General features: G+C 58.4%; 1 protein-coding gene and 1 long non-coding RNA gene across 7 annotated transcripts in view; one reads left to right on the forward strand and one right to left on the reverse strand.

The window, feature by feature from the left end:
- SDK2 (sidekick cell adhesion molecule 2) overlaps positions 1–27,092 on the reverse strand; it is a 264,077-nt gene that overhangs the window by 13,664 nt on the left and 223,321 nt on the right. For 2 of the 3 annotated variants that reach the window (XM_060290211.1, XM_030838093.2), the window contains 11 exons: positions 25,214–25,349; positions 23,594–23,650; positions 22,172–22,273; positions 21,888–22,003; positions 15,583–15,769; positions 13,104–13,241; positions 10,699–10,860; positions 7,988–8,113; positions 3,793–3,957; positions 2,367–2,507; positions 1,959–2,097 (listed from right to left, as the gene is read on the reverse strand). In XM_060290211.1, the coding sequence (XP_060146194.1) occupies positions 1,959–2,097; positions 2,367–2,507; positions 3,793–3,957; positions 7,988–8,113; positions 10,699–10,860; positions 13,104–13,241; positions 15,583–15,769; positions 21,888–22,003; positions 22,172–22,273; positions 23,594–23,650; positions 25,214–25,349 (1,469 nt within the window). The remainder of the gene's footprint in view (positions 1–1,958; positions 2,098–2,366; positions 2,508–3,792; positions 3,958–7,987; positions 8,114–10,698; positions 10,861–13,103; positions 13,242–15,582; positions 15,770–21,887; positions 22,004–22,171; positions 22,274–23,593; positions 23,651–25,213; positions 25,350–27,092) is intronic. The other variant, XM_030838094.2, reaches the window with a different exon arrangement.
- Positions 1,054–17,652, forward strand: LOC132594107 (uncharacterized). 4 transcript variants are annotated; one of them, XR_009560270.1, is made up of 6 exons: positions 1,054–1,261; positions 5,798–6,071; positions 6,156–8,688; positions 9,094–9,446; positions 10,242–10,424; positions 11,196–11,710. It is a non-coding gene; the product is annotated as an uncharacterized lncRNA (long non-coding RNA). The 4 variants fall into 4 exon arrangements; XR_009560272.1 differs by adding an exon at positions 16,121–17,652 and having other exon boundaries at positions 1,056–1,261; positions 6,156–9,446; positions 11,196–11,446; XR_009560269.2 differs by having other exon boundaries at positions 6,156–9,446.

Genomic DNA, 27,092 nt, shown 5'->3' on the forward strand with positions numbered 1-27,092 from the left:
GCCCTGCAGACAAACTCCCTGTGTGACTCCTAAACTCACAAAGTGAGCTTCTGAGAGTTAACACAGAGGATTAGGGAAAAAAGGAGACTCACGGCCTCCCTCCTTCCACATCTGCTCAGAGACCAGAGATAGGCTAAGTCACACCCTACCTTGAAAAATCAGCCCTAGAGAAAGTTGTGCGTTTCCCAGGGGCTTGGCTCTGAGTCATCTGAACAAACAGCCAGGACAGGGCACCTCGGGCACTCTGCCTGTCGTGGGGTGCATGAGAGGGTGGGGGACAGGATGGGGGCAGGGGAAGCAGGCTGGCAGGCTCCCAGGGGCCCTGGGCAGGTGGCTGGGGTCCCCCATGACTCTGCCCTATTTGTGTCTTCTCAGGGTGGGGTACAAGGGGGCCCTGCCCAGGGCCTGATGCCCCCACGATCTGCCTACCCTGCTCCAGCAAGCGTTTATGGCCCCGAGGCCCTGAACCCCAGCTGTCCCGCCCGGGCTGGAGGCGGTTTGCTGCCGAAATGCCACTCCGAGAACAATCTGGTGGCCTGGGACTGTGTCACAAGCAACGCCCCCTGCTACCTCCGACCTCTTGTACTGTATCTGCATGGATTTTATGCCAATCAACAAAGCTGCATCCTTAAACTGCTTAAGAGTCAGACGGCAGAACGGGCAGCAGCTTCACGCAGACAAGACAGGCAAAGCAGGACAGTGGCAGGAGGGAGAAAACGGGGCGCCAGGCTAATGCAGTCTTGGCGACATGCAGGCTGGGTGGGCGCCGATGTGTCACTGTGATTGGGTCAGGCCCCCGGCGCCTGGGGCTGGTTTGGGGGCCACGGACTTCTGTGTATACACAGCGGGGTAGGGGCCGCAGTGTGTGGACACCGGGGGTGTGAGAGGCAGGCGAGGCCAGGCCGTGGGTGAAACGTCCTCTTTTTCCACGTGGCAGGGCCTCAGAGCCTGGCTGGCCACTGCGGCCTCAAACGGCTCTTTCTTTGGAAAGCTGGCTTTGGCAGCGGATGAGAGGGGGGGCTGGCCGGCCTGCACACCCCTCCCGCTGTCCTCCCGCTGAAGACACACGTCGCTCTTCCTTCCAGGACCAGACAGAGGGAAGCTTTGTGAGCTGTGCCTGGGAGAAGCAAATCCCCCACTCCCGCGGGCACCTCCAAGGAGCCGGGAATGTGAACAGGGCTGAGGCTGGAGAGAGGAGCCCCTGGGCCGCAGCCCCAATGCTCCCGCGCTCCCGGGAGCCTGACACTGCCGGGTCAATCAGGTGAGGCTCCCACGAGCCAAAGCAGCTGCCCCTGCCCTTGGACACAGGCAGCCCGGCCCGCCGCAGCGAGTGGGGCTAGGAGGGGCCTGGGGCTGGAGAGGTGTCAGGAGGAGACAGGAGCTGGACAGCCTAGACCTCCCCTGGTTGGCTGCTCTCAAGATGCTGCCCCTTGAGGATGACGCTGAGCCTGTGGACTTGGGGGGCCGGTGGGAGAAAACTGTCTACAACTACAGCAGGTATGAGTAGGTACCCGGGGGAGAGGGCGTCCACACTGCGATGGCCCTCTCTTTCCGGAAGGAGGACAAGTTAAGGTATAAGCAGTCATGGGGGGACTCCTGCCTGGCCCACCTTCGCTGGGCGCATCTCGCCTCTAGGGCCAGTAACCATCGCGGCTTCAGGCCTGTACCAGAAGCACTGGCCCCACACAGCAGCCGGTGGTTTGCAGAATGGTGCAAGTGATTTGTATTCCGCTGTGTTTGGCACAAACTCTCTGTACCCACCTCCTTGTGACCTTCTCCCCAGCCCCTGTGGAGCTGCCTGGGCCCAGCTCTGTCTTCCTCGTGACCATTCCCAGTGGATGCCGCTCCAGGACAGGGCCCTGCCTGCTCTGTGGCCCTCCCAGGAGTCCCCCAGTCCCTCGGCACAGCTGGCCCCCAAGCCTCCATCCCCCGGTCCCCCACACAGACAGCCCCGCTACCTGGTATACAGGCCGTTCTTTCGGCAGAAGGAGTTCTTGACTGAGAGCCGCCGGTTGTTGAGTTCTAGGGCAGGAAAACTGCTTTCGTCCAAGCTCATCATCTCCCCATGGCCCAGGGCACCAGACTTGGGATTGGTCCCTGGGAAGGGAGAGGGTGGGGATTGACATCCATCGCTCACTCCATCCCTTCAGACCAGGTGGCCTCCCCGCCGCCCCCATGGCTGGGCTGCCCCCCTTCTCTTGTTATAATAGGAGATGGAGATTGCAGGTAGGAACCCTAGGCTGCCGCCGCCCCTTGCCCCATCAGAACAAGTGCGTTTCCAGGAGAGGGAAGACCCCACCCTTGCCAAGAGGGAGGGGGCCGCGTGAGAGTCCCCGTGCAGCCGGCAGGGCTCGGGGCCGGCTCACCCGAGTCTGTCTTCTTGGCGTACTTCTTGCTCTGGCCCCGGATGATGAGCACGAAGACCAGGAGCAGGATGAAGATGAGGCCAACGAGCGCGATGACCACCAAGAACCACCACTCCTCGTAGAAGGGGTTGGCTTTCTGGGCTGGAGCATGGGGCGGGGGTCAGGGCCAGGACCGCTCAGCTGCGTCCTGCCTCCAAACCTGCTGCTCCAGCTGGGACCCTACCACCTGCCCTCACACTTCACGGGTAGTTGGGTCTGTGCCCTCTGCACGAGGCAGCACCTAAGGTGGGTAGGGACGGTTTCATCTCAAGGGCCAGCTCTGAGCAATCAGTAAAGAGCTGCCTGGAGGGCTGTTTTGAGAAAAGTTCTGAGGTCGGTTCTAGACTCCCTAGAAAAGAGTGCTGGGATTGATTAGTGATGTCTGCTAAAGACACAGGAGGGAGGACTTGCAGCGTGCTTGCTATCTTTCCTTTCTTATTTTTCCTTGCCACCCGTGGCCCAGGGGCTACCTTGACAGACAGACACCAATGTGGTTGGAAAGGCGATTGCCTGGTCTGTGATGGGCCTGGGAGAGTTTCTCCCAAGGTTCAGTTATGACAGAAATCTTTTTCTGGTAGCAGAAGGCAGGGGGAGCTGGGAGGGTGGACATGAGTGGGTCTTCAGAAAGCCTCCTCCAGGGAGACTCCCCTTCTTCCAAAGCCCCCAGTACTGTGCTCCCTGCACCCGGCCGGTACTAATCCATGCTGCTGCCTGGCGGGGGCTGGCTCTTCTGTTTCATCTTGAAGTGCTTACTTCCCATGATTTGTTTCTATCAGGGCAAGGGTGAAACTTGCCTGGTGAGTAGACATTTTGAGTTATATTCCTGCCTCGAGGGAAGAGGCCTCGGTTTTAAAAGTGGCTAGTGGTTAGATTTGGGGTCATGGGTTTCGACACTGGCATCCTCTGTGAGCTCGGAGACAGTGGGACGAGAAAGGCAAGGAGGCAGGGGAGGGACGGAGTCCTGCCCCATCGGGGAGCTGCTTGCTCAGGCCTGCACTTCACAGGCTGCTGGCTCTGTTTTGGGGGGAGGTTTCCACGGAAACACGCAGTTTATGGCCTGGTGCCCTTGAATCTCCTGGGTGACAAGCTCAGGGAGACTCTCATCTTGGTTCCGCTGATTCATCCTCAAGCCCACTGGGCCCCCTGCCCAGGGCTTCTGGAGTCCTTGAAAAGGAACCCAAAAGACCCCTGGCCCCCAGCTCCTTCCAGAGTCGAAGGCTGACTCAGGCCCTGGCCCAGGGCTCTCTGCTTTAGAGAACTGAAGCGGTCCCCACCCCAGTCTTCTGGGGCTGCTACCTCTCCTCCTTCATCCCTGCCCCAGACTCCACCACAAGGCTCTTCAGTGGGGCGCCCTCACCGCTCACCCCTCACCCGCAGGCCACAGTACCTGGCACAGACTGGGAGGGGCTGCTGGGGGTGCCGAAGCCGTAGTCGTTGACAGCGATGACCCGGAAGTCATAGCTCACGCCTGGCTTGAGGATGTCCATGCTGAATGTGTAGGACGTCACCTCCTTGGGGATGTCTTTGATGAGGATGTCCCAGAGCCCCTCGTCTGCAGGGGCACAGAGAGGGAGGGGCCCGTGAGGAGGGGCCCTGCCCGACCCTAACTGGTGCTCTGATGCTGGGGCCTTATGGGTCTGCCCCTTCGACACTGAATCTCTGGTGCACGGCACTTAGCAGGTCCTCAGGAGACATTTACAAAAAGTATCTGACTTTTTATTCTTTCTCTCTCTCTCTCTCTCTATCTGTCTAGGCTGCACCGCACAGCTTGCGGGATCTTAGCTCCCTGACCAGGGATCGAATCCAGGCCCCGGCAGTGAGAGCACTGAGTCCTAACCACTGGACCGCCAGGGAACTCCCTCTTTTTAATTAAAATGTCTGTAAAACATTAAAAAAGGTATAATAAAAAAATGTATAATAGGCAGAAACTCCTTTAACACCCAACCCAATATCACCATGCAGAGAAGGCGCCTCACCATTCCAGCACTTTGTGCAGAAGACATCTACAGATCCGTTCCCCTGTCAGTAAAGCACGCTGGTCAGATGCTTTTAAGAGGCTGCCTAATGTGGTATCATGGGGGTAGGCCTTCCTTTACTTAACCAGGTCCCTATTTTTCTGATCCCCCTTCCTATTCCAAACACCCACAGTAGTGGCATCAGACAAAAAGAACAGGACTTTCTAACAATCGCTGTAGGAGGGACGGGGGTTGCCTGTGAGGTTCTGGTCAAGTTGCCTGGATGTGATGGGGCTCCGTTTGGGAGCGGAGATCTGAGGAGAATGAGGGACCAGTGAGAGCTGGAGGGGACTCCGTCCGCTCTCCCCCTACACCCCCATCCTTTGAGCTCCTGACTTAACCTTCAGGCCTGTCCCCCTTTGTCTGTGGCTCTCTGGGCCTTGTCCTCTTGGGCCATCATTCATTTCCACCTGCTTCAAAAGGAATGAGCGTGCTGCCCACGCAAGAGAAGAGGCCAGCAGCATCCTCCAGGGCCCAGTGGCATCGTCCGCAGATGCTCTGTGTGGGGCCCATGGGGCTGGCCTGGCTTGGGGAAGAGGGGGAGTGCTGCCTGCGTGAGTGCAGGGCTGATTCAGCAACCAAAGTGTCAAGCCACTTGGGCCCTGGACGGGACCCGTTTTCACATGGACCAGGGGCCCAGGGGTCTCAGAAGGGCCCTGGTGGGCTGAGTGCCCAGGTCTTCATCCTGAGCAGCTGCCGCTGGCCTGGACCAGCTCCCACAGCACGTCCTCCGCTCCACCGGCTTCACTGTCCTTCCTTGTCTGCTTCTCAACTCCTTGGCGTAAGAGCTGTCTTTCTGGCCCACAGGCTGCTCCCAGCTCGGCCATTCCCCGGGGTGGATGGATTTTGTTTGCTTCCTTCCCCACACTATTTTTTACAGATCCACCCAAGTCAGGAATCCCGGTGGAGTGGCCGTAACTCCATCATCATTTCTGAATGTTGGACCAGGAGTGTGGTGGCACCTGTGGAGGCCACCTTCCTGCCTGGGTCCCTCTGCTTGAAAGGCGGCCCGTCTGCGTTCTGCTCTCCTTAGAAGACTCCAGGGTCCTCACCTTCCCTCTTAATGATTTGTTTTTCGGTGCCTGCCTCATACACATCACATCTTTTTGTTGACTGTCTCTCTTCCTCCTGCTAGGCTGTGAAAGTCCTCCAGGGCAGGGATCGTGCCTAATCTGTCTTTGTAGCCCAGCACCTAGCACAGGCATACTTGAAGTGTTTTTGAATCAGTGAGTGCAAACCTTTCTTCCCTGGCCTTTCCATAGCATCATGAAACACAGGCCCCGATTTCAGTACTGCAGGCCCCGAAATACAAGTATTGGGGTGCAAATCCATTTTCCTCCTGTGACTTTGAATTCTCTCATTCACCCTTGATGACAGGCACGGTGATGATACCAATGATGATGATCAAACAGCGACACTCGCTCCTTATCAAGCATCCTGTCCAAGGGCTTTACTGGCAGCAACGGTGAGAAGGAAGAACACTTGTACCCATGTTACAGATGCGGAAACCAAGGCGTGGAGACAGCTGAGCTCATCCTCCCGAGGTCACGGTGGCAGCGCTGGTGCTTCAGCCTTGAGATGCCTGATTCGCCCCAGTGCTGAACGCCCTCCCTGTGCCCAGGACGGCGCTGACCATCATGACTGTGTCCAGGTGGGCTTGGCCAGGACCCCGCTGCCTCCCAGAAGCTGGGGGCTCCGGCCTGCTGTCTGACCCTCCTTGTTCCTCCCCACACAGGAGCAAAGGGTGGAGCTGGGGCGACGGGGCCAGGCCGGAAGCTGAGGGAGCGTCATGCTGTGTCTCTGGCCTACAGCCCTGGGAGTTGGCCCGAAAGAATCCCTCCCTGGTCTGCAGCGTCTGGCTTCTCGTGTTTAGTTGATTCTGCCCAGGAGGGAGCACAGGCGATGCCGGCAGAGCCAAGGACGTGAGCGATTCCATCCTGAAGACGATGTACAGCCGGGGGGAGAAGCACGGCATTCCCCTCGTGTTCCCGTCACCAGCTCTTGGGTACCACCCCGAATCCCCGCCCTTCAGGGGGTCCTGGCTTGATCCTTCCTCTGACACTCAGTCCTTGACCCCAAGTGTGTGCGCCGAGTCACGGCCCCCAAACCTGGAACACCAGGTCCCCTGCCGGGCCTCCCAGGGAACACTGGAAAATCCACAGGGCTGAAGTCCAGCGCCAACATTCCAGAGCCTGGCGCCCCGGCAGGCCAACTTGGATGGGAGAAACAGGCACAGGCCCTGGTTGAGAGAAGCACGCGGAGATCTCCCAGCCAAGTCAGCAGCTGGTCCTGGCGGGCCAGGGAGGGACCATCTGGAGAGGGGAGGGCGCCAAGGCTGCGCGTATCTTCCGGCTACACGTTGGATCTGAGCTGCTGGATGTAATAGCTATCTGTGACTGCAGTTATTAGTCCAAGATTAAGGCAATGGCAGGGTGGTAGCGCCTTCCTGGAACCGCTGGAATGAACTATTTGCTATTGAGATGTTCAGCGCTCAGCCACCCCGCGGTACTAACCACGTCGCTGGGATGTGTCAGCACCCCATTAGAAGTATTAGCTACTGAGATGCTGGCTTCCCGCTCTGATTAGTATTTGCTATTCGTGCTGGAGCAACACAGTCTTTTTGTTTGTTTCTCAACTTCAATTACCTAATCACAGATCCACGGAATACGGAGAACAAGCCTCCAGCCTGAGCTGACTCTGGCATCTCTGATTAACTCAGAAACCTAGCAACGGAGGGAGCTGGCCGTGCCGGGAGCTCCTGGGGGTAAGGGGAGCTCCTGGGGGTAAGGGGAGCTCCTGGGGGTAAGGGGAGCCGGAAAAGCAGGAGCAGGTGTCACCTCGACTGTGAAACAGGAGCTCGGCGGACAGCCCCCTGCAGCGACTTATCAACCGCTCATCTCCTGATGGCTTTGGAAGTTCTTGTGATTCGATTTCAGGCTTGAGAGGAGAGACTGAGACATTATAGGAACTGCAGTGACAGCCATGATAGCGGCGACGGGCCTCAAAGAGGCAGCTGGGGCTCTGGGGGACAGCCAGCCTCCTTGTGGGGCACTCGTCAGTGGGGTCGTGTGGAGGACATGGGTGTTTAGCAGATGGGAGCCCAAATCTTTGTTCTCCAGCTTCTTTTTTTTTTTTTTGCGGTACGCGGGCCTGTCACTGTTGTGGCCTCTCCCGTTGCGGAGCACAGGCTCCGGACGCGCAGGCTCAGCGGCCATGGCTCACGGGCCCAGCCGCTCCGCGGCATGTGGGATCTTCCTGGACCGGGGCACGAACCCGTGTCCCCTGCATCGGCAGGTGGACTCCCAACCACTGCGCCACCAGGGAAGCCCTGTTCTCTGGCTTCTTGGATGACCCTTACATGAGTCGGTCCTCACCTGGTGATTATAGCTGTTCTCCGGGGCCTCCTGGGTTTCCCTTAACTAAGGATGCAAGTCCCATTTCCCACTCGTCACAGGGCCGCCTCTAGCTTCACCTGGGGGAGCGCAAGCCCCTTCTCACGACATCAGTGCCCCAAGTGGAGGCGCTCTGTTCCCGAGGGCAAGGGGGCTCGGCCCGGGCGGGACGTACCTGAAGGTCTGGCTTCTATGACGTAGCGGGTGATGGGGCCTTTGCCGGGGTCTCCGCTGGACCAGTGGATGGCAATGGCCGAGCTGTACCGCACGATGATGGGCACTCCGGGCGGCCCGGGGGCACCTGTGAACGGCACACAGTGGGTGAGAGGATGCATGGGAGCCAGAACAGGCGCCCAGGCTGTCTTCCTGAGCTCCAGCAGGAGGTGCTGGACGTCAAAACCAACCTCGGCCAGGGGCTCCAGGAACCTGCGCGTGCCGAGGCCCAAGGAGTGCCTCTTGGCCAGGCCTACTGGGTCTGACTTATTCTCTGCCAGGCCACCCAGAGCCCCTGCACTCCAGGAGACGTATATGTGACGATGCCAGAAAGGTTCCCAGCTGCATTTGCTTTAAGGCTAGGCCAGAGAGGAGGCCAGGGCTGCAGGAGGATCTGGAAGCTTTGCGTCCAACAGGAAGAAGAACCCGGCCCCGCTGCTGGCTCTGTTAAGTCGGCCACGCGGGCTACTGGCCCCAGGGGCCAGAGCAGGAGACAGACGTTCGCCTCCGTAGTGAGAGGAGTGAGCCCGTGCTATCTGCTAAGAGTCCTGTACCCCTTCTTCCCTGGGGTGCCCTGCAGCACCGGCTCCCACTACCCCCAGGGCCCCTGTCTGCTGTTCCCCACGACATCTGGAGCCCTGTGCCCCCAGGGCCTGGCACACAGTAGGTGCTTCCTAGGTGCTTATGGGACAAGGGAGTGAGCCAGGGAGTGAGGGGGTGGGTGACTGGCTGGCCCGGTGGCCCCTGTGGACGTCTGCGGGGAAAGGAGCTGAGAGCCCAGCTTCAGACTGAAGATCCTCGGGGCCTGTGAAGGCTTGCAGCCGGACAGCAGGCCAGAGACTCACTACCAGAGCGTGGCGGCCCATTGCCCAGCCCGCGTCCAGCACCACCCATGACCTCAAAGGGCCTCACTGCCTTCCTTCCTGTCCCCCTTCCTCCCCTAACGAGCATCCTGCCCACAGCACAGGGCAAAGGCGGCTGAGGGATGGAGGGCGTGGGACACAGCCCGAGGGAGATGTGAAGGGCGGGGCAGGGGCCCTTGGGACCCTGAGTTCTCATTCCGCACAGGACAGCCCTCGGGGCTGAGAGGAGCTGTCATCTCCTCCTGGACTAGAAGCTTCCAGCATTTGCAGCATTGCCCAGCCTGGAGGGAGAAGGACACCCAGCTGCAATCTGCCCTTGCTGACCCCTCCTCTGCCGGGTGGGAGCAGCTCAGTGCTTTCTCAGAGGCCCCTCCCCCCAGCTCTGTACCGCCCCCCTCTGGATCCCACCCCCACCCCCGCCGGGTCACTTCAAGCCTCCGGTTAGAACCCCCTGTCCTCCAGGCAGCCCTCTCCTGTCCCCAAGCCACCGCTCTGTCCTTCTTGTTCCTGCCGGCTAGCTTCCTGCTTTTGTCTCCCAAGGAAGCCAAGCTGGCTCAGGTGAGAGGTGCTGGGGGGATGGGGGGAGGCTGGGGGCAGGGGGAGGGCAGAGGCGGGGCAGGGGGCAGCTCCCTGGCAATCTTCCCCCTGCAGCCCTGCAGGCTTTGTTCCAACAGAGCCCAGGGGCCAGAGGGCTTTTCTGTAGAACAAGGGGCAGGGAATACAAAGTGCCCAGGAAGAGAAAGTGAAGGGAGGCCGCCTTGAACTAGCCCCTGGGCAAACCCGCCAGGCCGGTGGGGCAGCCTCTGAAGGCCCAGCTCTTCCGGCAGGGGGGCAGCGGCTCTCCCAGCCCCGGGCTGAGCTGGGGCCTCAGGGAAGATGGGGAGGAGGGATTTCAGGGGGAGTCTGGGGTGGGCTGTGTACTTTCTCCGAGGGGGAAGTTCAGAGTGGCTGGGAGGTGGATTCTATGTTTGGGACACACTGCACGGGTGACAGAGACGCTGGGGAACTAAGCCTCAACCTCAAGTTGCCCTGAAGAATTCCCCCAGCCTGACAATGACCCCAAGAGGCATCCAAAACCCAAACCAAGCCACTCTTTCCTCCCTGGTCCCCGGTACTCCCCTCCCTCCCCTCCCCTCCCCCCAGGCCCAGTGCACAGGGCCTGGCCTGTAACTGCCTGGCTCCTTTCTTGCCCTGCCCCCAACCCTGCCCCTCTGTCTAGGAAGGATGCAGCCAGCAGGTGCCCCCTGGCCCTGCCCAGTGTCATCTTCCCAAGCCTGAAGACCCCCAGAGCGTGGGTTCTCACAGTGGGTAGCAAAGAGCTACCTCAGCTCTCGTTCAAATGCACATTCCCAGGGTGGCTGCACAGAGATGCTGAACTTCCTGGGACCCAGAAATCTGGACTTATCACAGGAACCCCGGGGGATCTGACATCAGTGGCACCTTGAGAAACACTCCACAGCCGGCCAGCCTTCCCTCACACCTGGACACCCACCCCTTCCCATCCTGCTCCACCACAGCAGAATTCTGCAGATGCAGGTCTGTATTCCCATGCAGCCATCTGAATGGATGACTTCACCCCCATGGAGTCTTCTGGAATCTCCCCCTTTACATACCCCCCTCCTCCCCCCATTCCTCCCCCCAGGCCCACCCCCTACAACCCCAGGGGCCCACGTGCTTCACCAGAGACCCCGTCTTGCTCAACTCTGCACCCCCAGGCTCCAGCACGGCTCTGGGCACCCCCTTCCGACTTGGGGGGCTGAACACCGTGTATGGAGACAGCAGCCCCCGCGTCCGCCCAAGGCTCCCCTACCTTCTCCGGGGCCCGTGGTGACGTTGGCTTCGATCTCGGGCCCGTAGGTGAAGGTCTTGGCTCTGATACGGAACCTGTAGGTCATCCCCTCCGCCAGGTCCTTCACCTTCAGCCACAGAGGGCTGCTGCCCTTCACATCCACTGTCACGATCTTACTGACTCCTGGGGGGGAGGGGGACACACCGCATGTAGGGCCGGGGGAGGCCATGGGGGAGAAGCTGGCCAGGGGCTGCACCCCCTTGGAGTCAGGCTGGGACAAGCACCCTTGGCCACACAGAGTGTTTTCCAGACTGCTCTCAGAACACAGCCCGCGGGCTGTTCTCAAGAGTATATATGTACTGCCTGCCTGCCTGCCTGCCTGTCTGCCTGTTGACTGAAAACGCAGAGGGTCCTTCAGCATCTGGAGGGAAAAAACAACTCACCATCTCGCTTAACTTAACCACTGTACGCCGAACGTATTTTACCCCGTTTTTGGTCCCCCACGTTCCATCCCATAGAATTCAAGCCCCAAGGATCATCTCCCGGCGAGTGCTTCTGTAAAGACACCACCGTCCAGAGCTGGAGGGGACACCGGTGCAGCTGCCCCTAGAGCCCAGGACAACCTCCTTCCTCCTGTACCAGCAAGAGCCAGGAGCCCACGCCCGGCCCTCCACCAGCTGAGCCCGCCAGGCTCTTCAGGGCAACAGTGAGGGCGCTACAGCACTCCAAATCTCGGCAACTAGACGGGAGGCTGGATGGCTTCCAGGAGGTGAGAGTTTGCGTGCCGTGACTCCCAAGTCAAAATCCTCCCGACCGCCAGCCTCCCCAGGACCGGGTTTCCTCTCTCATGCACACCAAGCAGCCGGCCACCCCCAGGAGACAGGCTTTGTGGCCAGCAGGCTGGGCTCAGACCCCAGAGCTGCCTAGGGGGTCTCTGAGCATGTCTCCTACCCTGGCTTCGCTTTATTCTACTGACTGAGGGTATCAGTGGCATCTTAGGCCAGGTGTCACGAGATTAAATAAAATAACAGAGCGTCTGGCTCAGGGTTGGGGCCCAGTGTATTGAATGAATGAAGTCCTGATGGACAGAAAAGTGGGCGACCTCGAGGGGCTTCCTGAAGGAGCGAGGTACCCGTGGGGTCACGTGGTGATGTGCCCTGGGACCCGGAACAGCAGCCCTGGGTACCTGGCCTCTCGACTTTTCTGAGCAAACCCTTCATTGGCCTGGGCCTCGGTTTTCCCTACAGAGAAGCAGGGGTTGCTGCATCCTCGCTGGGCCTGTTTGCTGGACTGAGGAACAGACAGGCCAAGTGACCATGCCTCGCCAGGTGTGGGTCCCCTGGTGCCACGGCAACAGGAGCCGTCTGTCCCCCTGCGTCCCGTCCCCGTGACCTCTGTCCTCTCCATCCTTCCGTGGGAGAGATGGCCCCTTTCCTGTGTCCTGCACCTGACCACCCCTCTTCCTGGGGCCCAGCTCCCCCTCGGGACCTCCAGACCCGGTGAACTGCTGGCACGCAGGTTGGGCCGGGAAGACTGAGGGCCATTGTTCCCGCCGCTGACCCAGAACTGCTGGCCGCCTCGGCTCCCAGGGCTCCGCCCCTTGTGCTGGTCAGGCTCCACCGTCGGGGAGGGGTGACCCCAGAAGCGGTCACCTCTAGCCACCAGGGTGCCACCTGGTAGGCCAGCCATACGCCCAAGGCCTCACTGGGCTCTGGAACTGGACATAGGCCACCAGGGGTGCAATCTCCTTCCTGCCTTTCTCAGCAAACAGCATTAATCTTGGCCGGGGGGTGGGGGCAGCAGGTGGAGGGGTCCAGGAGTGGGGCAGGGTCCCGACGGGGGTCTGGATGGACGGGGCGGGGCTGCGGGGAGGGCACTGAGGAACAGGGCTCAGGGCAAGCGGGAGGGAGGCTAGTTGCCGAGCAACAGGCTTGAGCTGAGGTTCCCAGAGGGCAGTGGGGCCGCAGTGATTCCCGGACTCGTGCACCTTTCGGAGAGAGGTTCCAAGGCTCTTATCAGATTCTCAGAGGGGTTCCTGCCCCCACGAGAGGCAAAGAAGAACTAACCCGGAGGAAGGCTGAGCCCCTGAGGTTGGCGGGCACATGTAGGACGGGACCATCGGGGGATGGCCCATCTCTATCATCCATCTCGGAATAGGTCCTCCCACTCCTCCCCGCTTCCATCCACTGAAGGGGAGAATGTACTTTAAAGTTCTCTCCCAGGAGTCAGGAGGCCGGGGCTGCCGTTGCAATCTTGCCTCCAACTTGCCACTGTTTCACCTTGGCGATGCCCCGGCCTGTCCTGTCGGGGTCTCAGTCTCCCGTTTGTAAGCGGGGAGGGGCTCATGGCTCTGCGTGGTGATCACGGAGGGGACCTGTGCCGAGGGTGGGTTTGGGGAGCCCCGCGGGAGGGAGGGCCCCACTCACCGTCCACGGGGGTGCAGGGCTCGTACACCAGCCGGTAGCCCTCCAGGACACCATTGGGGAACTGCGGAGCCTCCCAGGACACGTTCACTGAGGTGGTGGTCAGTTCACTGAACTTGACGGAGCTGGGAGCACTGGGGGCTGGGGGGAGACAGCAGAGGGGCTTTGTTTCCTCCTTCCTGGAGTTTCAAAGCCCTGGGTTTGGTTCCAAGGAACCAGCAGGGGCGTTTGGGCCCGGGAAGAAGCAGAAAGCAGGGCTTCGTGCCAGAGAGGGTGGGAGGGGTCACTAGAGGTCACTGGACCCCCTTCCCTCCCCCGCTGAGGTCATTAGCATTCTTTCCAACATCAGAGTCCAAGTACTGGGAGAAAAGGGGACTTTCTTTTCCCTAAAGTTGGAGAACGCTGGCTTCCTCTTGCTAAGTGGCCCCGAGCCCTGGCTGAGAGCGCAGGACACGCCTGGACTGTAGCCCCGGGGTCACTGCGGGGCCGGGCGATGCCTTGGCTTCCCTGGTGGAGGAGGTTGGGGGGTGCCTGGGCCTCAGAGCATCGGGTGGGCCCTAAACAACCTGCCAGAACTGCCACGGACGTGGACTTTCTCTTGCTCCTGGGGCCCCGGGGATTACTGCCGAGAGACACCACACCACAGGAACGTTCAACGCTCTGGAAGAGAAGCTTTCTTGGCCCAAGAATCCCGGAGTGACCCCAGAAACATCGGAGGCGGGGAGAGGTCAGAGGGGGAGGACAGAGAGGAAGGGAAGGGAACATCAACCACGCAGCGTCCCGAGCTGGCTCCAGCGGGACGACCGGGCTATTATTGTCCGGAGCTGCCCGCCCACGGAGCCGGAGCTAATCTGGGCCGGCTTCCGCTCCAGCCCCGGGAGGCAGCGTCAGGGAGCCGTCTTTGAAGGACGGAGGCCAGCTCTGGAGGCCCTTCCTGCCTCCCCTCTGTTAGAGGGACGTGAGACAGAACACTTTGTCCTGCTGACGGAAGCGTCCAGGCTCCCAGGAGCTCACATCTGGCCGATGACACTGACAGAGAGCGGTCGGGACAGACAGGCAGGCAGATCGACCCTCGGGAACCAGAGCTTGTCCCCAAAGAGGGCAATACTTAGGAACCGACTCCACGGGGTCTCACCCTGTCTTTAAGAGAAAGGTAATTGACAGAATGGGAAACAGGGAGAAGGTTGGAAAAGATGTTTCATGCCAAAAGGCCTGTATTCAAATCCACGTAGAGAAAACTCGATGGCAGGCAAAGAAGGGGACCAGTGCCATGAAGACAGCCCAGGACATGCTCAGATATCCTGGGCCCCAGTCTCTGCTCCTCCATGGACCAGCTGGGGGACCTTAGGGGAGAAGCATGACTTCCCAGGCCACCCTTGCTCATCGTGAAACCGGGTAACTCCTGCCCTGCCCGCCCTCAGGGCTTCCGGAAAGGTCAAGTGTACTGTTGCCAGAGAAGTGCCTCTAGATACCATCTAGAGGGCTGGCTGGCTCTGCACGTGTGGACTGCAGGGTTCTTAGCATCGCCCACTCCTCTGCCCCGCCCCGCCGTCCAGCCTCCTAACTGGCCTCCCTGCCTCCCTCCTCTCCCCTCCATCAGCCTGTCCCTGGTACAGCAGCCAGGGCGATCTTTTATAAACACAAACAGATCCTGTTGCCCAGATGCTCATCCCCACCAACGGCTCCCCGGCACGCTTAGAATTAATCCTAAACTTCCTTCCAAGGCCCCCAGACCCTCTGCCACCTGACTCTTACTCACGTTCTTTCAAGCCACCTGGCCTTCTCTCTGTTCTCTAATCCCCTCCAGCCTCCAGGCCTTTGCACCTGCTGGCCCCTCTGCCCGGAACACCCCTCTCCTCCAGAACTTCCCGCGGCTGGCTTCTTCTCACCGAAATCTCAGCTCAGATGTCAGCCACTCCACGAGCAAACCCATCGGAAGCCATCTGTCCACTCCCTGCCTCAGTCCTTAGCTCACTCACACCCACTTCCACCTGAGGTTAATTCATCTAGATGCTTGCTTACGATCCGACTCCCTCCCTAGGAGTGGGCCCTTGTTGGCTTTATTCACTGTCGTGTTCCCAGCATATGGCCCGGTGCGGGCCCACAGAGAATGCTCAGTAAATACTGGTGGAGGGAACAAAGCCAGGGAGATATGAGAAAGTCAGATGGGAACAGACCGGGAGCAGAAGGCGGCTGGCTGGGCATGGACTGGCCATCGGCAAGGCGGGCTACTGGGGGAAGATGGGGGGAGGAAGGGCGAGATCTGGGGGCCTCTCCAAGGCTTTCTGGGGACAGTGCCCCTCTTTTCTGGGCACTCATATCTAGGCCCCTCTGGGTGGGCGGTGCTCTCCCACTCTGGAGGACGTCCCATGGGGCCCGGGGACCCAGGCCAGATCGCTCAGCTGCCTCCACTCCCCCACGATCGCGGACGCCAGGTGCCCCCCGCCCTCCCCGCCGTCTGTCCCTCCAGTCTGTCCCCCACCTGCTTGCTGGGTCTGGCCCCGGGCCGGCGTGCTCCGAGGCCCGTCCCCCGCGGCGTTGAAGGCCGCCACGCTGACCATGTAGGCGGTGTAGCCAGTCAGGTTCTTGAGTTTGACGCCGTTCTCGGCCAGGAAAAGCGTCTTCACCCGTTCCGTGAGGTTCCGCCGCTGGGCCTCCCAGAAATAAATCTGTGGGCACAGAGGATCTGGAGTGAGGGAGACAGTCACCCGGCTTCCCCCCTTGCCCCCGCCTGATCCCAGGGTCTCAGACACACCTGCTTTCGTACCATCTACACACCTGGATGGGAGCTGTGAGTCGCCCAAGAAATAGTATAGGTGTATTTAAGAGCTGTTTTAGAAACCCTTCCAGAGTGTTCCTTTTCACAGCTAATCCTTCAGTCTCTGCTAGACTGTAAACCCCATGAGGGCAGAGAGCCCATGCGTCTGTTCACTGCAGTGCCTGCAGGATTTAGCAGAGCGCGGGCACGGGTGGCCCTCAGAATGTTGCCACTGTAGGAATAACTCAATTCTGCTCTGTAGGACCCTGAGTGCAGTGTAGGTAGACTGCTGGCGTGAAGTCTACCTCAAACCCAGCCGAGAGTCGACTTTGAGGACCAGCCCATCGGCATCACCTAGGAGCTGCTTAGGGATGCAGTGTCAGCCCACCCTGGACCTGTGGCATCAGCATCTGCAGGTTGACAAGGCCCCCAGGGGCACACACGACAGCTGGAACAGCGCACTGTAGAGGCAGGCAGGCCTGGGCTGACCCCAGCGCACCACTGACTTGCCCAGGTGACTTCTCTGAGCCGCAGTTGTGTCGTCCGTATAGTGGGGGTCATGGACACCCACTTCCCAAAACCAAGGTGACGTGCAAAGGTTGTAAAAAGAAGGAAGACACGGCAATTCTGCAGAAAGTTTCAGTCCAGGAGCACAGCAGGTGTCCACAGTGCTTCCAATAATAGTTGAACCCCTGAACAACACGGGTTTGAACTGCCCGGGTCCACTTCTACGTGGATTTTTCTCAATAGACAGGTGCAGTACAACAGGATCTGCGGTTGGTTGAATCCGTGGATGTGGAACTGCGGATACAGAGAGCCGACTGGGACTTGAGCACCCGCAGATTTTGGTAGTATCCACAGTGGGTTCTGGAACTGATCCCCCGCGGATTCCGAGGGACGACTCTACTTCATATTCACCAGGGGTTAACACCCACTCGTCGCCAGCGAAGCAGCAGATCCTTCACTATTTTTATTTTTTGACTGTGCCATTCTTTATTATTTTGGATATCTACACAAAATTTTACTTTATTTTTTAAAAAATTATCTTTTTAAACATCTTTATTGGAGTCTAATCGCTTTACAATGGTGTGTTAGTTTCTGCTGTATAGCAAAGTGAATCAGCTATACATATACATATATCCCCATATCCCCTCCCTCTTGCGTGTCCCTCCCACCCTCCCTATCCCATCCCTCTCGGTGGTCACAAAGCACACGGAGCTGATCTCCCTGTGCTATGCGGCTGCTTCCCACTAGCTATCTATTTTACACTTGGTAGTGTATATACGTCCATGCCACTCTCCCACTTCGTCCCAGCTTACCCTTCCCCCTCCCCGTGTCCTCAAGTCCATTCTCTACGTCTGCGTCTTTATTCCTGTCCTGCCCCTAGGTTCTTCAGAAGCATTTTTTTTTTTAGATTCCATATATATGTGTTAGCATATGGTATTTGTTTTTCTCTTTCTGACTTACTTCACTCTGTATGACAGACTCTAGGTCCACCGACCTCACTACAAATAACTGTTTCGTTTCTTTTTATGGCTGAGTAATGTTCCATTGGATATATGTGCCACATCTTCTTTGTCCATTCCTCTTTCGATAGACACTTAAGATGCTTCCATGCCCTGGCTATTGCAAATAGTGCTGCAATGAACATTGCTTCACTACTTTTAGAACTCAGAATCGAGGCGTTGGGAAAGCTACAAGTCCCTGGCCCGCAGAGGACTAGAGGGCATTTGGCGCCACCTGCTGGCCAACGGGGTTTCGGCACGCTATTGGCTTCTCAATTTCTCAATTTGCCTGGAGAAAGTTCATAAAAGTGAGAAAGCTAATAAAAGTGTCCCCACCTGGCATGTGTGAACGGCAGTTAGGACGACTCGGTACCATCAAATCCTTGCTTTTCTCTAACCCCTCCCTTTTTCTTTCTTCTTTTTTTTTTTCAGTCTTCTGATACAGGTAGATAGTCACACATGAAGTCATTCACTCATTCACTGTTTGGAATGAATGAGTGAACCTACTTGGAGTGGATTCAAGAGAGACGGGGCAGAGGCAGCGGGCAGACATTTTTTGGGAGGGTTTCTGCCATAAAGGGACCAACCAGAAAAATGGCTGAAGCAAACGTGAGGCCAGGAAGAGGCATTTGAAAGATGCAACATATTTCAGCATGGGAAAAGTGACAATGCAGGACAGGGGGTGCCAGTGGCCGGCGTCACGTTCTTGGGAAGGGGGGGAGGGGGGTCCAGGATGCAGGGCCACCACACGTACATAAACGGGCACCCTCAGCAGGCAGGTCTTACCTGTGTGAACCGAATTCAGCAGACCTTTGTTGGATGAGGATTAAGTGACATCTGTGCAAATAGCACAAGGGGCTGAGGCTTGACCCCAACCCCAAGGGCACACAGCCGAGTTGCCGTGCCCGCTGATGGGTAGCCAGGTGTCTGCTAGAAAACACGCTCCCTGGAGGGTCCACGTCTTTGGCTGCCTTGCATCTCAAGCGCCTAGAATCATGCTCAATAAATATCTGCTAATGGATAAACACCGTCCTTAGACGGGAACAGGTGTAGGAGTGAATCGTCATCACCACCTTCTCCTAGTCTCAATTCCCTGCCCCTGCGGGCTTCACCACAGGCAACAGGCCGAACTTCAGCCTCGGTTAAGTCCGGTTCATGCCCACATGTCACATCGCTGGCTGTCGCTGGAGGAAAGCCACACTTTCAGTTCACGAGCACAGCCTCGCGTGGCCCGGCCACCGTGATACACTGGCCTGGTCCACTCTCTGCAGTCTCCGGCATCACAGCTCCACACAACCCTTCCCCATTTTCCCTCCCTCCCCAACCTCACTCCTGGCTCAGGACCCTTCACGGAGCTCCGGAAGCCATCACACAAGACCCCACAAGCTCCCTGCCCCGGCTGGACCACCTCCTGCCCTGTGTCCCTACCCTCCGCCTCCCTCCTGTGACCAGGGCTGAACCGCTGGCTCCCTACTAAGGCGGGCCCCACATTACTGCACTAAATCCCAGCCCCTCTCACAGCTTCCTCTCTTCCCTGACTCACCAAATTCCTCCTCTTTCCAGAATCATTTCTATCAGCACACAAATGAGTTATTCCTCCCATCTTAAAACCGCCTCCGTTCCGTTGACTGTCTTTTTCCAGTCTCTACCCCATTTTGGTACTTCCCTTTAAAGCAAAACTCCTCAAAAGGGATGTCGGTACTGGCTGCCTCTCCTCATTCTCTCGTGAACCCACTCCAAGCAGGCATTCCCCGCCCCCAGCTCTTATCAGAGTCACCTGTGAACTTGGCCTGTTTAATGCTAATCCAGGGCTCTGGAAACTCCCTCTGTAAAGGGCCAGGTAAGAAATATTTTAGGCTTTTCAGGCCTCACGGTCTCTGTTGCAGCTATTCAACTCTGCCTGTGACTGGAAAGTAGCCAAAGGCGATCTGTAAACAAGTGGGTGTGGCTGCATGCCAATAAAACTTTATTTACAAAAACAAGTGGGGGGCCGGATTAGGCTCATGGGCTGTCTGCCCGTCCCTGAATAATTGCTTCCTAGATTTCATCTTGTTTGAGCTCTCAGTAGTAGTTGGCACATCTGCTGCCTCCCTCCTTCTGGAAGCACGTTCTTCATGTGGGCTCTGAGACTTCGATCACTTGTTTTGGTCCCGGGGCTCCGTTTTCAGACTTCTGGTGTTTTGTATGTAGTCTCCGGGCTTTCAGGACCGTCTATATGCTGAGGATCCCACCGTTCACACCTCCATCCTGGACCTTCTCCTTTGGACTCCGCACCTGTGTGTCCAGCTCCCTCGGGTGTCTCCCCTTGGAAGTCCAAAAGACGTCTCAAACCAGCTCTCCCTCCGTGCCTCCCCCTCCCACCGTCTCCCCTTTTCCTGCGCTGTAACTGGAAGCTCCGTCATCCAACTGCTTGGAAATCCTTATTGCTTCTCCTTCTCTCACATTCCACATTCAGTCCATCAGCAAATTCTATCAGCTCTACCCCCTTCAGATGGAACCAAGAGCAGATGCTTCTTACCTGCTACTGCGTGGTCCAAACCACCGTCACCTGGACGATGCTGCCGCCTCTTCATGTTTTGCATTTTCCCCATTTCAGGCTACTCTCAACGCAGCAGCCAGCACAAGCCTTTAAAAACCCGAGTCACCCATGTCCCTCTTCTGTCCCCAAGTCCCTGTGGCTGCCATCTCATTCAGCCAAAGCCCTTGAGGACTCCAAGCGATGCGCCCCATCACACTGGGACACGTGGGGCTCTTTGCTGGGCTTTGTACACGCCAGGCACCCACAGATCTCAGGGCCTTTGCTCGTCTTCCCCCTCCTTCTGGAACACTCTTCTCCCAGATCCACGTGATTCACGCCCTGTTCGCCTTCATCTTTGGTCACGTGGCAGCTTCTCAGGAAGCGCTCTCCCAACGACCCTATTTAAAATGCCGAACCTGCTCCTGGACCCGTTCCACTTACCACCACCTGGAGGTGCCCTTTGCTTTGCATCACTGGCTTCCTCCCCTACAGTTTAAATAAGCTCACGTTGTCTCTGCTTTCATCTCAGCACCGAGGACACTGCTAGGCACAAAGTAACTACTCAATAAACACGCATCCCTGAAAGGCCGGATGCGTGGACGTGCCCGTCCCTGCACACGTCACAGCTCATTCTGGTGCAACCACTGGCTGGTGGTGTGAATGTGTGGTTACTGTTAAGGTCAGTGAAGGCGGATGTCAACGCAGGTCTGGGAGGTGGCAATTCTGTTTCCCTTGTCAATGTCCGTGGCTGGTTATGATGTTTCCCTGAGCACGTGGACGTCTGCTGTGTGGCGTCTGGGCAACCACACGTTTCCTGGGACCGTCCCCTAACTGGAGACTTCCACACCCCCCGGTCCGGTGGCTGCCGACTGTTGCAGGCCCTGCCCGACTCCTTCTTCCCCAGGGCGGCATCTGCTAGTGGCGCAACGTTTAGTTCTCCCAGCTGGCGCTGCGCGGGAGCGACATCCATCTTCAGAGCATCCTTCGCGAGACGCCTTCCTTCCTCTCTCCCGCCTCCTTCACCCCACACAGAACCAGACTCCTGTACCAGATTCTGTCTGAAATGGGGTCTCCACAAGCCGTGGGACCGGGCAAGGCCCTTACCTTTGTGGAAACTCAGTTTCTGCCTGTGGGACGAGGGCTGAGCCGGGGAAGCCGGGAAGCTCCTGGGTGCTCCCACCCTTCCCACTGGAATAACAAACAACCACCAGGAATCAGAGCGGCGCTGGACAGCGGCACAGGAGGTAGGCCTCAGACGTGGCCATGGGCTGAGCGTCCAAACGAGCAGCACGCGATTATTATTATTACTGTTATTGCCGCCTCCTCCAGCGGTTGTGTGCTCAGCGCTTCCTCCCCACCCTTCACAGGGTGACGGCGAGCAGACCTGGAATCTGACTCTCTGCCATCTATCTGCTTTTTCTGTGACCTCGTTGAACCACTAACCTGGGTCTCAGTTTCCTCATCTGTACAATGGGCACAAACATTATAACCTACCAGCTTTACTGGGCTTTCAGGAGGATTAAGGAGCTCTAAGGGGCTTTGCGAAGTCTGGAGACAAATTGAATCCTGCCATAACACAAGATGTTGCCTAAAATCTAGAAATAACTTTAAACAGAAATTACCAACACCTGGCCGGTGGTCCTTTGCTAATTGGCCATTCAGTTTGCATCAATATGGTAACTAGGGTTGGCCAGATAACCACTTTGAGAGGTCTCACGTTGGCATCGGGAGCTGGTGGGCTGGGTGGGGGCTGGGTGGGGTGTACTGCCCAGGGATGATACAAGCTGGGGGGTGTCCTTAATTTCTAGCATCTGAGCGCCTCCTGCCCCAAGGACGCCAGGGGGGATGGGCGGAGTCTTGCTCCAGCTGCAGGTGTTTCAGGGGATTGGGTGCAAACAGCCAGGGGATCAGGTGTAGCCCCGGGACCTCACCACTGCTGGGTCACTCCCAACCACCACCTGGCCCTGTGTCCCTCTGAACCTTGCTCTCTGCCGGAGCGCCTGTACCTTGTAGCCCTGGATGTCTCCGTTCTGGCTTTCCGGCGGGGGTGGGTCCCACGTCACATCCAGCTGCGTGGCCGTGGCGCCGTGGACAGCCACGTTGCGGGGCACTGCCGTGGGCACTGGAGGGTGAGAGGGGTGGTGAGTGCGTGAGGGGACCTCGGGGAGGAGGAAGAGTAGGTGGGCTGGGGGCGGGGTGTGGTCCCCCAGCTCCCGTCTCTCCTCCTACTGGGCTTCCGGGGCGGGGCGTGGGAAAGCTGTGCTGGGGCTGGAAGGGCAGTGGCGCTCACCTGCCTCCCCGACGAAGACCTCGTGTGGGGGGCTGGAGGGCCCCTCGCCCGCAGTGTTGTACACACTCATGCGTATTTCGTAGCGCCGGTGCTTGTTCAGGTCTGGGGGTGAGAGTGGGGGAGGGGAGAGGCACACAGAGGTCACTGGCCCTGCAGTGGACGGGGGCGGCGTGGAGGGGGGCGGCTGCAGGGGGCGCTGTGATGATGCACCCCTGAGAGTCTGGACCCCTGAGTGCAGGTTCAGGAAAGAACAGGTAAGAGGTGGGGCAGCCGACACTGGGGAGAGGGATGCTCTGGGAATCTGGACACAGGGTGACACTGGGTGGCGTCCTGGCCAAGTGTGACCACCTTGGGCATTTTTGAGACCGAAAGGTGCACTGTTAACATTTATGCTGGGACAACAGGTGTGAACCAAAACTGTCCCAGAGGCGCCAGGTCACAGGTCACTGCTTCCCTGCCTGTCCTGGACACACTGGCCACTTTAGCTGCTTCAAGTTCCCAGCTTCCCCCCGCCCCCACGTCTCCATCAACCAGCTCTTAACGCGGGGGCAGGGCCCAGCCCTAAAGAGAAAAGGCTCATTGGAGGCGAATCTGGGGCGAAGAAACTCGATGTTTTTGCTCAGTTGGGGTGCTTGGGGGGAGACGCTTAGACGGAAGCTGGGAGAGGGGAGCAGCTGCAGGAAAACAGGCCCCGACACCCTGGGTGGGAGTTGCCGTCCCTGCTGGGGGGTGGCTGACACGTTCCCCCAGTCTCCTGTGCGTTCCCCTCCACAGCTCCCCCTCCCCAGGTGGAAGCCCTAAGCACCCCGATAGCCCTGGCCCTGCACCCGCGAGGGCTGTCGGTTCAGGAAGGACCGAGAGGCACAATTCAGTCAAATGCATGCTATTAACAGGAGGCCCCCTGGTCCAAAGCTCCGGGCCTCGGGGAGAACCGAATGTCCTCTGGGACGTTAGGAAAGAGCTAGGGCTCGGGGCACCAGGTGGGGACATTTCCTGGTCCCTGAGGGAAGACGGGGGCTCTGCTCACTCCAGGGTGGGCCTTGGCTTGAAAGACAGAGCTGAGCTGACAAGTGCCTCTGATGGGACGAGACAGAGCGGCAGCAACGTGGACGCCTGCCTGTGGACCCCCGGCCCCTACCGCGCACCTCCTCTCGCCGTCCCTCGCGCCCCAGGAGGACGAGGCCTTAGCCATTTCCCTTTCTGTCCTGCACTGATGGATGGTGGCCTGGAGCAGACCTTCCCTGGCGACCCCCTGCTTTTCTGTGTATTTCAGGAAAGTCACGCGTGTGCAGGGGGTTCCCCTTCTTCAAGCAGCCTGAGCTGGGCGCACCACTCAGCTGTGGTCAGGCGTCCTCGGAGGCCCCTCTCCCCTCCCCGTGGAAGGCGGGGCCCGTCGGGGAGCCGCCGTGCAGGGGGACTTACTGTCCAGCTCGTACTGCGTGAGGCTGGGCCGGCTCAGGTCCCGCACGGAGTACAAGGCTACGGGGTTGGGGTGGGGTGGAGGGGGCCGGAGGGAGACAGCAGACAGAGGAGGTTAGTACACACACCCCCCCCGAGCCACACAGACCCCGATGAGGGGGGCGGGATGGGAACACGCATGCAGAGGGAAGGGCCCTCCAGATTCCTGAGTGAGGGGCCAGGCTGGGAGCGGGGATGGGGGGGGAGAGGCAGCTCCCAGGACAGTGCCATCCCGTCCTGGTGTGCACCTGCTGGAGGTCACAGGGCACAGGAGCCCCTGGGAGCCCAGCATCCCCAGATGGGGACAGCTCTGGTCCCTTGTCTAAGGCTGAGTTCCTGCCATGATAGAGTGGTGTCGTTAATTTCCTCATATGAACCAGAAACCATTTTACTACCAGGAAATATGACTGTATTATACACAGGCCTATAAAATCACAACGACCAGCACGTCTGCCAAAAAATAAAACAAAATAACGCAAGCTGCTGTATCAGCTCTTTCTGAGGTTTTCTATTAATTTTCCTTGGCTACGTGTTCAATCATCTTGTCTGTTAATACCTGCTAGAAGACAAGGTGCAGACGGTTTACGAGTAGGATGGGAGGAAAAATCAAAACGCAGAGGATCTTAAACTGTTCCTGTTCTCCCAGTGTCTCTGGTTTGGTACCACCACCCACCTAGGGACCAAATCCTCCAGACCCCTCCCCGTCCCACCGGCCTCCCTCTCCCCAGCGTGAATCAGTGCGCGTGTGTGTGGTGGGGCTCAGAGCACAACGTCTCCCAAACAGGCCCTTGACTGCATCTCACGCCGGCTGTCCTGGCACCAACCTCATGCTCTTGCCTCCGTCACTGTATTCGCCTCGAACTGGGGCCACTGCTTCTGGACCCCATCACCAGCCATGGCCCCCAAGACCCCAAAGTAACCATCCTAACCCAGAAGTACGACGTGTCATCCCTTTGCTTGTGTGTGACTCTCTGGGATTTTTACTTGGCTTCCTGAATTTTTTCCTTCCTGCTGCAGAGGCAGGCTGGATTCCGGGGACCCCAGGGCAGAATGGTCATCTCCCTGAGGAACCAGAGGGGGCCAGACTGCTGCCCTTGGGACATGACCAGGCTTTGCTTTGGGTCCTTCCCACCTCAGGCCCTTTGCACATGCCAGGATCCACCCTCCCCCGCCAACCTCCTCTGGACTGGTTGACCTGGAATCATCCATCAGTGTCGGCACCACAGCCACCCCCAGGGAAGCCTTTTCTGACACCTGCTTTAGGACCTCCTGGAATACGTGCTTCACAGAGGCCATGCCGACGGTCTTAGATTACCTATAGCAGGCTTTTCTTCTCCAGCGCCTGGCTCCTCCCCCAGCCTGCAAGCTGTCTGAGAGGGCAGGGACCTTGTCTGTCTTGTTCACTGGTGTCCCCCCAGTGTCTGGAGCATAGAAGGTGCTCAATAAACATGCACTTGGGGATTGAATGGGATGGGATGAGAGGCACACACAGGGGAGGGCGCCAGGGTTTTGGGTTAGTGTGATTCCAGGATGCTGAGAGCTTCACGCCCCCGCCCGCCCCCGACTCCTTCCACTGTCACTCACAGGTGAGCTCTGCCCACTTGGCCCCCGGGTTGTTGATGCCACGCAGCGTGAAGCCCCTCAGACCCTCGTAGAGCAGCTCCCGGTACCGGATCCGGAAGCCCAGGAGGATGCCGTTGATCTTGTCTTCTGATGGTGGCTGCAGGGAAGGGAGTGGGGGTGGGGCCGGCCATGGCTGAGCATCCCCTTCCCCTCCGCCCCTGCCTCCCTCCCCATCCTGCGTCCTGCAGCCACACAGCAGGCACTGTGTCTTAACCGGGAAAAGGAATCAAAGTGGCATTGAGCATTCTTAATTTACGAAGCATTTCCAACGAGGTTACTCCATCCCTGTAGCATTCCCTGGGAGGCAGGGCAGGGCGGGAATCACCATGCCATCCCCACTGAACAGAGAGGAAAGTGAGGCTCAGAGATGGTGAGGAACTTGCCCAAGGTCACACAGCATCATGGGGGCCCTGAGCATGACTCTGGACGCAGAACCGTCTCAAAGAGTTGTTCCTTGTCTAGAAACTTCCTCATATGATCACGTGCCCTGGCCAGGATTTCCTGGAGTTTCCAGGGAATTAGGGAGAGTCCTCGCCCTGCTTTTCAGCAAGAACGGGGGCGGCGTGTCTTCGTGCGCTGCCCCTCTCTGCCTTGATCGTTTTCCTCTTTGCTTCCTGCTCCCGTCCTCAGACGAGTTGGAGAACAGGCTTCTGGAGAAGGTGGAAACTACTTTATTTATTTACTTTTGGCTGCGTTGGGTCTTCATTGCTGCATGCGGGCTTTCTCTAGCTGCGGTGAGCGGGGGCTACTCTTCGTTGTGGTGTGCGGGCTCTAGGTGCGCGGGCTCAGTAGTTGTGGCTTGCAGGCTCTAGAGCACAGGCTTGGTAGTTGTGGTGCATGGGCTTAGTTGCTCCGCGGCACGTGGGATCTTCCTGGACCAGGGATCAAACTCATGTCCCCTGCATTGGCAGGCGGATTCTTAACCACTGCGCCACCAGGGAAGTCCCAGAAACTACTTAGTTATGATGCCTCTTCTAAAAAACCTGCTGAAATGGTTCAGCCTTTTATTAGCTCCTTAACTGTATTCCTGGCTGCAGCTGGTGCCTCCCTGCCCCCTTCATCACGATGGCCCCGATCTGCTCCAGTCTTGGTCGGCTTCCCGCTGCACTAGGTCATTTTCACTTAAGGGACTGTCCTTCTCAGGTGGGGCCTTGAGCTGTGGGAGGGGTCGGGGGGGTCCCTCCTGTTTTCTCTTCAAGGGCTTTCCCTTCAGGGGGGCTGCAGGTGGGCAAAGGTTGGCACCTGCCCCTCTAATCCTGAGAAACGGAGATAGGAGTTCAGGGCTTTGGGGCCTCCGTGGGTGACCCGCTGAGCCCCAGGACTGGGCTTCAGGGGCTGGCGGGGGTCCTAAAGGCACCCACGGGCAGCTGGGTCTCTGAGATGCGTCCCGGGTCTTCCTCAGGCCGTGAAGGGATGAGCAGGTGGTTGGCGGAGGAGAGGTGGGAGGCTGGTTCTTTGTACCTGGATGATGGGTTCCTGCTCATGGTGACAGGACTGAAGCCCAGCCTGGGTGCAGGTGAGGCAGGCACACCTGTGACTGGTCTCTGTCGGGAATCCCTTCACTCAGAGCGGGGCTGGGGTTCACAGAGACGCTGGAGGCCCTGACAGCCCCCAGCCCTTCTCTGTGCAAGGATTCTGCTGACGTAAGGGCACCGAACCTGGCCCTGCCACCTAGTAGCTGTGTGACCTGCGGCATTCTTGTCACCTACCCGAGTCTGGGTCCTCATCCACAGAAGGGTATAGGGTAGGACCACATCATCTGGAGGTGGAATGAAGGGTGTGTATGTGTACACACGTGTGTGTGCGTGCGTGTGCGTGTCTATGCATGTGGGTGCCGTGT

Source organism: Globicephala melas, chromosome 20 (genome assembly GCF_963455315.2).
Source record: "Globicephala melas chromosome 20, mGloMel1.2, whole genome shotgun sequence".
Lineage (NCBI taxonomy): Eukaryota > Metazoa > Chordata > Mammalia > Artiodactyla > Delphinidae > Globicephala > Globicephala melas.